The sequence below is a fragment of the Ostrinia furnacalis genome, unplaced genomic scaffold (assembly GCF_004193835.3).
Source record: "Ostrinia furnacalis isolate ACB-3 unplaced genomic scaffold, ASM419383v2 OfSCF7642, whole genome shotgun sequence".
NCBI lineage: Eukaryota > Metazoa > Arthropoda > Insecta > Lepidoptera > Crambidae > Ostrinia > Ostrinia furnacalis.
This window is the reverse complement of record NW_021137881.1, coordinates 626,156-636,032: the sequence shown is the minus strand read 5'-3', so window position 1 is coordinate 636,032 and position 9,877 is coordinate 626,156. Positions and strand designations below refer to the sequence as shown.

Genomic DNA, 9,877 nt, shown 5'->3' with positions numbered 1-9,877 from the left:
CCTATTACTCATATTTAAAAAAACCTGACCATGACTATATAGTAGTTCTTGCAACTCACGAAAGCGAGCGAGTAAGCTTTACTTTTGCAAATAACAATAGTGTAATGTCTATCAAAACCATAAAAACAAACAGTAGCGAACCACCCCACCACACATCATTTGTAAAGCTCACTCGCCTTCGTGAATTATAAAATAATAATAATATTTTAATTGTGTTGTGTGATCTCTATTCAAATATTAAGCCAGAGCCAGTGGGTCTAGACAAAGTGCAAATTATAATCGCAAACCAGTCGAAAAGTGGTCGATAAGCCCCTTTTTTGTATGGAGTTTTGACGGATTCGATTTTCGATTCGATCAAAAAGTGCGTTTTGTCTAGGGGGGCAGGTCAGNCACACATCATTTGTAAAGCTCACTCGCCTTCGTGAATTATAAAATAATAATATTTTAATTGTGTTGTGTGATCTCTATTCAAATATTAAGCCAGAGCCAGGTGCCGGCTTTACATCAACTTTGATGCTTTGAACTTAGTTTGAGTGTGCTCGCCTCAACTTTCGCTGCGCGATCCACATCCAGCGCGACCACAAACTAGATTGTTAAAAACAACGCAATTATTTTAATCTGTGGGCGTGCCTTTTGACATTTTGTAGGGTTACTTATCTGTGAAATTTTAAAAAAATATATCAGTATAATCCAACAAAATAAAATGTACTATCGTACAAAATAGGAAACACTTCTTTTAACCATACTTTTACATGGAAGTAGCGCCCTCTTACCAATAAATTTCATGACCAATATCTATTTCCGCATTACATTCCTGGATCGATAAAATTCTAACCCGAAAATTCTAAATTAAAATGTCTATCCCAATTAGTGGGACTTTCAGAAGATCGGGAGGTGTAGTTTCAGCTATTAGTAAACAATTGAAAAGTGTAAATTTGAAAGCGGCGAAACGAATAACAGTTAAATTTGATCCCTTTGGAGATAACGTTACCCATACAAGGTTGGTATGAGTTTTTGAAGTAGAACTTGACATAACATAAAATTTTCATACAAATCAATAATAGCAACTCGTTCTACATTACGTACGAGTAACTAAAATAAAAACTGTTTTCAGGAACTTTCTGCATTACATCAGTTCGCCCAAAATAAGTCGAACAAATCCAAATTGTTCTTTGAAGACTGAAATAGTATGCGATCGCAGTGACCCATCAATAGATGTTGCCATTGTACCAGCAATCTCAGGTGAGGTTTTATCGTCTGACTATACTATCCTGTGAATTTACTATTCTGGATCTATTTAACCTTTTGCACGCCAGCCCCTTTTTACGTCACTTCACGCCCGACGCCGCCAAGCTTAGTAAAATTTCCTGTGATAGTGATTTTCTCTAGTGATGGGACATCCAAAAGTATTGTTTAGGTATTTTTTGGAATTTGGGGTGATTNAAAAGGTTAATACAACACAGATGAGACAGACATCCAATGTTAATACCTTGTCCATACCTTGTCTTGTAAAAACTGACAATCTCGGCTGGAGTCTTAAACTTTTAGGTACATGGGTGCCCTACCCATTGTGGAAATCTGTAGCTAAAAGCTTTGGTGTGTACTATTTTTACCAAATACATGACCCACCATAATGTTATCCCACCACATTTCTATAGGTCAGCTGGTAAAGAATGACATGGCGTTAAGCTCGCCTTTTTGTACGGAACATTGTTATTTGTGTGCAATAAAGTCTTTAAATAAATAAATATTTTACTTAATAAATATCTTATGAAATGTTTTGTTTGTTACAGAAACAGCCAAAGTGAGCAAAGTCACATTCAAAAGTGGTAATCTAACCTGTTTGGAAATACTGCAACTATTGAATAAACACATCTCATCACTAGCACCTGTGGAACAACCCGTTTCAACTATTCAAACTAAATCCGAAAAAAGGAAAAAGAAGTAATAAGAAAAATGACTCGATCAAAGGGCAACTTGCATGTTGTAGAAGAAATATACAATCAAATACCTGCATTTACTGATGTGTTTTCTGAAGACACATTTTACATATTTGTGGTGTTCTTTGTTTTGTCTACTATCATGGTTGCTTTTATTCTATCAAGATTCATTACAATAAAACCTGTAGAATAGTGTAAATTAATATTATAGTGTATTTGGATGTTCAATATAAAAATGCTTGAAAATTATTTGTTTTGTTATTTCTTGTGTCCCTAATTTTATTGTCTTGAAGATAGAGTTTAATATTAGATCAAAATAGTCTTCTATTCTGATTATTACTATAACTTACTCAAGTAACACCAGCTTTTCAATATGACTGTAACTTAATTTATAACATAAAAATTGCTAATCACAGAATTATTTCCCTTACCCCTAGGCCACACATATCGCGACAATCTCGACATTGGCAAAACCAGTGTGCTTCTAACAAACCTTCAAATAGGTTTATTCCCAATAACTATTAATCAGAATAATAATGGCGACAATCTGAAGAGATTCGCGCTGTCGAGTTGTGTATGTATAACCAAGTAATTCGCGTACTTTGGAGCGCTTTTTTGCATAGTCTCAACGGCTTCGGATTCGCTCCGCTGTCGCCCGAATGTTATCGCGATGTGTGTGGCCCAGGCATTATTTAATACCACAGCTGTATAGTATCTGCACCACACTACCTATTATGGGTATTATTGAGTTAAGTTCTAGTAAGAAAATTAATAAGAGAAAAAACCTCAAATTTCTGGGATAGTGTAAATTTATTATTACATACATTTAGTAGGTACAATTACAAAACTGAAGATACTTTTTTGCGACAAATATTACTCCTTCACTTATCTCAGAATTCTTGAGCTCCCCAACGAATCTGTAATAAAAGATTTCTGATGTAGTTTTATTTACAATAATATTATTTTTTATTATATTAATGTACTGTTTTTTTCAATGATAAATAAATAAAAAAAAAATTAAGATTATTGTTTACAATACGATGTTTTTCTGCTCGAATCAAGATTTTGGGAAAGCCAAACTGTTGCAAAGTTTTTTTTATGAGGCAAACGAGCAGACGGATCACCTGATGGTAAGTGAGTACCGTCGCCTAAAGACACAAGTTTGAAACAATAAGGTACATTTATTTAAATGAATGAATATTTGGAATAATTGGGCTTTCAATGTGTATGTAGATGTTACGTTTTGTTTATAAATTGACCTTGCAAAAAATTAGTTTTTTCCACTGAGTAATGAGAGAAACATGAACACAATCTTTCGATCGCGATCTATAAACTTACGTCTTGATTCCGGGCTTTCTGTTTCCGTTCAACCAGCGACGAGAGCGCCTCGGACCGCACAGCAAGGGAGTCGATTCTCTCCACCAGTTGCTGGTACGGCGACAGCGGCTGTGCTCCCATTACCACGTGTCCCAGCTTCGAATCGATCTTGGCGTCCAGACGTGCGTTGCGGATCAGGTTCACTATCCAACACTCGGCCTCATCAGGCTGCATGTTCAAGTTCTCAGCTAACATACTGTAAACAGAAACAGGACATGTTTTGATATTGAGAAACATTAAGTTCTTATTTTCCATTCATTTTTTTTCCTAAACCTTGTAAACTCCTTAGATAATTCACTAACACCGCCCTCTAGTGGCGTCGTAAGGACGTACACATTTATAAAATTTGAAAACGTAAGAAGTGTGCTTGCACATCTACTGTGCAAACTCACATTCTACTTTAGCAGCACATCATGATGAGATGTAATTTAAAGATTAATTATGCAGTAAACAAAATTCCATTATTTTTTTACACTTACCCAATACTAATGACTTGGTGGATGCGGCAGAAAGTTTCGAAAATCATGAGGCGGGCATTTTCAACAAACTCTTCAAGACAAGCTATCAAAAAGAAGTCTGTCAGCAGTACTGTCTGGCACTGGTTTAACTTTCTTCGGGCCGCTTCGAAATCAAAGTTAACATAGAGATGTTCTATGAATTCTGTTATGGGGTCTCTGTAATCAAAGTAATGATAATTGTGACTTAGGCTTAGGATCTAAGCACGCATTATTCTATAATGCATATAATAAAGAGTTTGAATTTGAATTTAAATGTAAAGAGAAGTTTTAAGTTTATACCTGTAGGTGTATGCTTCTTGCTGTATAACCTTTACTAAGTCTTTCAGCGCATTCCTCCTTGATCTGTTGATGATGACAGCTGTCGCCAAGTAACGAAGAATGTGAGGGCACATCGTCTGGATGGCATTCAAGTACCTGAGTAAATGAAAGCAAAAGTATACTATTGAATAAATACATTTACACAGACATTTCATATGTGAAAAATTTACATAGAGATAAAAACTTACAGTGGTTTGTACAAGAACATTTCAATGATGAGGTCGCGCCCTTTTACGTGGTTGAAGAATACAAAGAGCGACCAGTGGACCAGCCACGTCCGTTGCTGCAGCGCTTGCATATTGTTGGCGGTTGCTCCAGCAGCACCATTATCGATGAACTCTCGCAACTTTGTAAGATCATCAAGTGCACCATCCCAGTTCTGGACGAGAATCTCACTGGCCAGTTTGCCCCAAAGAACTGACAGGTAGTTCTGAAAAAGGTAGTGTAGTACGTTAGAATATAAGATTCATCATTAATAATTTTCAGAAATAAAACATGAATTTAAAAAATCTTCTTGATTATGGTACTATGCATACACATAAATCCTTTTTCATGAAAGGCCAATATGTTTTTTTTTAATTGATTTAAAAAGTAAATAATTATCACTCAATCAATGTCAGAATTGGAGATTGCAAGATGTCAGCAAAATTAATAGTTCATAAATTTGAAAATGGTCAAGATTGTAAATCTTTAATGATCACGATTAATGAAGGTAGCAATAATTTATCTGGGACTCAATTCAGCTCATGGCTGGATAGTTCAGCTTTTAGAAAGAAAGTAAATGAGAAGTCTTCTCGTTTAGTGGTAAAAATAGCATCTGGAAGTGAGCTAAGTAATTTTGATCTAGATTCTTGTGCCAAATTGGTAGATTCAGAAACAAACACAGTTAGGAAATTATGGGGTGATGATTACAACCAAATTGAGAGGCATTCAGTGAGTCTAATTTATAATAATGATGCTAACAATATTAATGCCACCAACATGTCCTTAAATGCTCTATGTCCTCTGGAATACAGCTTAGAAAAGGTGAAAGAAAATAATGCTCGAATCATGGAAAACATTCACATGCTTAATAGAACACTGAATTATACTAAAAAGAAAGAAATTTTGGATACAATTTATCCAAAGCCGATGCGATCATTTCCATGTGAAACCTGTGGGAAATGTTTTGTGTATGAAACTGGACTAAAGAGACACTGTGCAATGCGACATACCACTGCAGAAGTACAGCCCCGTTGGCAAATTGTATGGACGTGTATAGAGTGCTTTCAGGTGTGGCCTCAACATGATCTTGCATTGAAACATTCTAAACAATGTTCAAAATTAGACAGTGCTGATTGTGTGCGTGAAATAAAAACTTCGTCACTATTACAATGTGAGTTTTGTGAGAAAGTCTTTACAAGTATTCCAAGACTACTGAAACATACTAAGTTGCATTCAACACAAAATAATTATGAGTGCAACACATGTGAAACCTCTTTCTTGTCATATAAAGAAGCTGAAGAGCACTGGCTGTTATGCCCTTGGCTAAAAGCATTTTACAATTTTTCTTTGCCAAAACTTCTATTGTGCAATGCATGTGATAGAAAATTCAGAAACTATGAACAACTATACAACCACAGGTAATAAATCAAAACATTATAATGCTTGTTTTAGAATTTTTATCAATGATGGTTATTTATAATACGTATTTATCATTTTCATAAGTGCCACTTGTGGTCTAAACTGAATAAATATTTTTGATTTTGATTTTGATTTTTTAGATATAAAATTGGACATTTCATGGCAAAGAATAATAGTGATAATTTGGGTACATTTGTGTACCAATGTGAGTTGTGCGGCAAATGTTTCCCATCTGTACAGCCTCTACAAACTCACAAAAGGCAAAGTCATCCATATTTAGACATAACAAGCTGCAATATTGTAAGTATCTCTCAAGTAAAATATTTATCGGCATTTCAATGTTAAAATATCATAATCAAGAAAGTAATATTCATTCACAGGCAGCCAACTATAACAGCATGTATCTGACACAAGAAGAGCACTGTAATGCTATTGGAGAACAATGACTAATAGTGTGAAGAACAGTTGTTTTGTAATATACGTAATATGAATAAAGATATTACTTATAACATTTTGGGTTTAAAATTTTAAACTAGCTTCCTAAATTATAAAAAAAATGCAACATTTTAAATAATTTATAGTAAAAATATGTTACCCTATCAGTAGGAGACATGACCAGCTGACAGAAGTAGAGGTATGAGGCCGACTCAACGTAGTTACCACATTCGTATCTGTATTTGGCCAACCGGTACATGCTGTCAATCATTTCAATTTTGAACTGGAAAGAAACATGTAATTGATTAATAAAAGTTCTAGTTTCGTCAATTCAAACTCTGGATCTAAAATTAATTTAATTTCAAAGTTCTTAAACAATCAAAAAATATAAAATTGATGCTTTAATACAAGGATTCTAAATTATGCAAGGTGAAAGTTGATTTAGTAGTAACCTTGAAACTAGAATAGGCAAACATCTAGTTAATTGAATGGTTGCTTTATCAGAACTCTTACCTCAAATTCCTTGTTAGTAGTTAAGTAGTTGATCAAGGTTTTTGGGTCCCGCATAGTCTCAACAGTTTTCATGACATCATCTCTTTGCATGAGCCTCAAAACAGGCTCCACAGCGTCTTGCAGCACTTGTAGCTGTGAGAGGACTACACCTCTTCTGGACTTGATTTCCTAATAGATAAAAGTATTAGTTATCCAACTGAAATAGCTAAAGTAGAGAGTAATAATGAAATTCACTCAAACACAAAATACTTACTTCAGGAGTATCCTCATCAGGGTAGAGCATTCCACGAATGTCGATCACATAATCGATCATGTTAGTTTTACTGAGTATTTCCAGTTTAGCCTGCAATAGCTCCGACTGGTCATATGTCTGAAAGGTAGTAGAAATATTGCATTTACTGTTAAATATGTAGTAAACAAACAAATTACTATAAATAATTTGTATACAACCAAAACATTTGATTTTCTAAGAGGAATAAGTTTAATAATCTGGTAAAATATGATGATGACGAGTATGGTTTACCGTACCTCCTTTGCGGCTAAAAATTCAAGCAATGGAAACACAAGATGTCGGTCTAAATATTGACCTATTTTAAACGTTAAATCAAATTTAGAATAACTCATGTTTGTCACTGTATTTAACACAAAATTAAAATGTAAGCTTTCGTTGGAAACAACCTGACCCACAACACAACCTAACCTCAAAAGATCAACAATTTGACACTTTGACACAAGGATGTGACAATCACTGTCATTCGAGGAAACGGAAGTCGATACCACAGAGGTCGAAGCAATAGACAAGAGTTGCTCAGAAAGAGTCACGTATTCTTTACCACAGATTAAGTAGAGATACTCAGATGGACATCTATGGTACATTCGATTTGTTCTATGAGCAAAATAGAATATGACAGGTTTTTTTTTTAATCGCAATCAAGGTGAACTTTTTTTTTTTTTAATTCATGGCAAAGGAATTTCCTTTTTACTGCCTATATTAACTGGGTTCCTACCCCTTGTAGTCAAAATTAGATAAATTAATAAGTTTGTGAAAAAAATAAAATAAAAGACAATTTTTTATTTATTAAATGATTTATTTTTTAATTTCTTTTTATATTTATTTAACACTTTTTTCTGCATTGGTGGCAGAGTTCTTTTCTCTAGCCTGATGATGTCAGTACCTTTCAAAATCCTATTGATGATGTTACACCAGTTGTAAATACATAATTTAATAGACAATTGAATAAAATATTCTAGTACAAGAGCTTTGTGATCGTTACATTTCAGGAAATCAAATGGATACTTGGCTAATCCGTATGATTATTAATTTTAGTTGAAATATTTTCTTCTTGGCCATTACATTCCAAGTATCCATTTGATTCCTGAATTACATAACCAAAGTGCCTCACGGCATATTCCGATGGATAGATCAGCTTTCTTTTTTTTATATTTTGAAATTCTCTGTGTGAGATCCATCTATGCACATCGTTATCCTCATTTGTACATAGATGGGTCTCACATTCTTTACATTTTATTTTATTGATAATTTTTTTAACTACCCATCCAGCAGTATATGCCCTCGAGTGTACGTTCAATCTTTCACGAGCCGCTTGTACGCGAATATTTTCTGAAGACAGATCCTCAACACATACAATATTTTCATGAATATTTGAATCAATATTGGATGTGTTGCATCTGTCCTCAGTGCGTTTTACAAATAATGACTGTACTTTAATTAACTGGCTGCAAGCATCATCCTCACAATTATAAGTTTGATTGTGGAATTTCATAAATCCCGTTATTAATAAAGATCTAAATGTACTAGTGAAGGTGTGGCAAGTCGGATCATTGTTCCTAAAATTATACGCCCTCACCCGACCAAAAAAGTTTTCTATGGGGTCTGAGTTGAAGTAGCGAGGGCGCATAACTTTAATATTATTATTGTTCAATACATGCCACACCCTCTGGTAACTCTTTAAAGTTGTTACCCAGTTTTTTAAAGTAGGCACTGACTTTTCGCTACTCCCATCAACAAATTTAATTGTTTTTATTTTATTAATGGCGTCTTGCCAGAAACCATGGTTCGGGGAGTTCGCAGTTACTGCTTTTCTTAGAGGTTTTCCTTTGTTATTTTTATGTGCTAAAGTAGAGCCATTAACACTGTCAAAAAGATTGTCGAAGAACACTACTGTGTCCGCAGTATTTTGCAGCGTATCACTGACAGGTCTGCCATCCGAGTAGTGAGCTGAAAAAAATAATTTGGACAATCAATATAAATACTAAAGGCACCAGGCACAAACACGGTGTTAATTCAAAAATAATATTAATTGACGTTGCTGCAACTATTGTGACTTTCATTCCTAATAGGCAAACATTATGCGAATTGTTATTATTCAATATTGTATGAATATTACTTACAGAATTCAGCTGTATACGACAAGGCAGCCGCCATAGTTTTCGATAGAACCCGAACGCAGTTTTTCACCTGTAAAATTTTAAAAAAAGTACATTAAGTATGGTTTATTCAATGCTGAAAACAAAGAACTGAGTAAAGAAGTGTGATTCTCTTTTCTTACCTTCATTTTTTTCACTTTTTCGGGAATGACGTGTTCGTCGTTTATTTTGTGTAGTAAGCGACTTTGAGTGTGTTTGCAGTCGGTCTGGTATACGTCGACTATGTCTTGCCACTTTGATATTTTTCCATTCATTTTTATATTTTTCGTTATAAAATTATTACGTATCCCTTTTATCAAATGTGGTGGATCGAAAATGACACTTAGTGAAGCACCAGAAATATTAATAGTATCATCTGTAAATAAAGGACAATAATTTATTCTCTTTTTTACTGTCATCTACACTAATATTATAAAGAGAAAAACTTTGTTTGTTTGTGTATAATAAATAAGTCTTTATTTACTGTGTGTAAATGAATTATATATTAAAATCAATTGACTAGATGCTGACCTGTCTCTATACCAGCACGTATTTGTTCACCTCTGGTATTTTCCTGCAGGGTTTTTAATGCCGATTGAAACGAAGACCCTTGGTCACTCACAAGGGCAATGGGGAGGAGGCCAGTTTCGACAACGGCATTTACAATTTCCTTCAAAATTATTTGTAAATTTTGTGATGAAACTGCTCCTTCTGTAAAATAAAACG

The 9,877-nt window shown here is 34.3% G+C and overlaps 4 protein-coding genes across 4 annotated transcripts; 3 read left to right on the top strand and 1 right to left on the bottom strand.

Moving 5' to 3' along the window:
• The first annotated feature begins 743 nt into the window (after positions 1-743).
• Positions 744-2,032, top strand: mRpL53 (mitochondrial ribosomal protein L53). The gene is made up of 3 exons (XM_028322366.1): positions 744-1,000; positions 1,115-1,242; positions 1,794-2,032. Exons 1-3 carry the CDS (start codon positions 855-857, stop codon positions 1,946-1,948), a joined length of 429 nt encoding a protein of 142 aa, XP_028178167.1. The 5' UTR covers positions 744-854; the 3' UTR covers positions 1,949-2,032.
• LOC114365730 (uncharacterized) lies at positions 1,115-2,189 on the top strand. Its single transcript, XM_028322368.1, has 2 exons — positions 1,115-1,242; positions 1,794-2,189. The coding sequence occupies exon 2, from the start codon at positions 1,957-1,959 to the stop codon at positions 2,131-2,133; it is 177 nt and encodes a 58-aa protein (XP_028178169.1). The 5' UTR covers positions 1,115-1,242; positions 1,794-1,956; the 3' UTR covers positions 2,134-2,189.
• A 571-nt stretch (positions 2,190-2,760) lies between these two features.
• eIF3e (eukaryotic translation initiation factor 3 subunit e) lies at positions 2,761-7,448 on the bottom strand. Its single transcript, XM_028322448.1, has 9 exons — positions 7,253-7,448; positions 6,978-7,094; positions 6,725-6,892; positions 6,372-6,494; positions 4,342-4,583; positions 4,115-4,249; positions 3,797-3,991; positions 3,279-3,513; positions 2,761-2,857 (listed from the first exon to the last, which is right to left on the bottom strand). Exons 1-9 carry the CDS (start codon positions 7,346-7,348, stop codon positions 2,831-2,833), a joined length of 1,338 nt encoding a protein of 445 aa, XP_028178249.1. The 5' UTR covers positions 7,349-7,448; the 3' UTR covers positions 2,761-2,830.
• Positions 4,593-6,330, top strand: LOC114365780 (zinc finger protein 43). Its single transcript, XM_028322449.1, has 3 exons — positions 4,593-5,775; positions 5,917-6,076; positions 6,157-6,330. Exons 1-3 carry the CDS (start codon positions 4,790-4,792, stop codon positions 6,220-6,222), a joined length of 1,212 nt encoding a protein of 403 aa, XP_028178250.1. The 5' UTR covers positions 4,593-4,789; the 3' UTR covers positions 6,223-6,330.
• Positions 7,449-9,877: the final 2,429 nt, after the last annotated feature.

Coding starts and splice junctions, on each gene's coding strand:
- mRpL53 (XM_028322366.1), top strand. CDS start 855: ATGTCTATCCCAATTAGTGGGACTTTCAGAAGATCGGGAGGTGTAGTT. Junction 1,001..1,114: donor GATAACGTTACCCATACAAG/GTTGGTATGAGT, acceptor AACTGTTTTCAG/GAACTTTCTGCATTACATCA. Junction 1,243..1,793: donor CATTGTACCAGCAATCTCAG/GTGAGGTTTTAT, acceptor TGTTTGTTACAG/AAACAGCCAAAGTGAGCAAA.
- LOC114365730 (XM_028322368.1), top strand. CDS start 1,957: ATGACTCGATCAAAGGGCAACTTGCATGTTGTAGAAGAAATATACAAT.
- eIF3e (XM_028322448.1), bottom strand. CDS start 7,348: ATGAGTTATTCTAAATTTGATTTAACGTTTAAAATAGGTCAATATTTA. Junction 6,893..6,977: donor CTGATGAGGATACTCCTGAA/GTAAGTATTTTG, acceptor TTTATCTATTAG/GAAATCAAGTCCAGAAGAGG. Junction 2,858..3,278: donor AGAAAGCCCGGAATCAAGAC/GTAAGTTTATAG, acceptor CTTTTATTACAG/ATTCGTTGGGGAGCTCAAGA.
- LOC114365780 (XM_028322449.1), top strand. CDS start 4,790: ATGTCAGCAAAATTAATAGTTCATAAATTTGAAAATGGTCAAGATTGT. Junction 5,776..5,916: donor GAACAACTATACAACCACAG/GTAATAAATCAA, acceptor TTGATTTTTTAG/ATATAAAATTGGACATTTCA. Junction 6,077..6,156: donor ACATAACAAGCTGCAATATT/GTAAGTATCTCT, acceptor ATTCATTCACAG/GCAGCCAACTATAACAGCAT.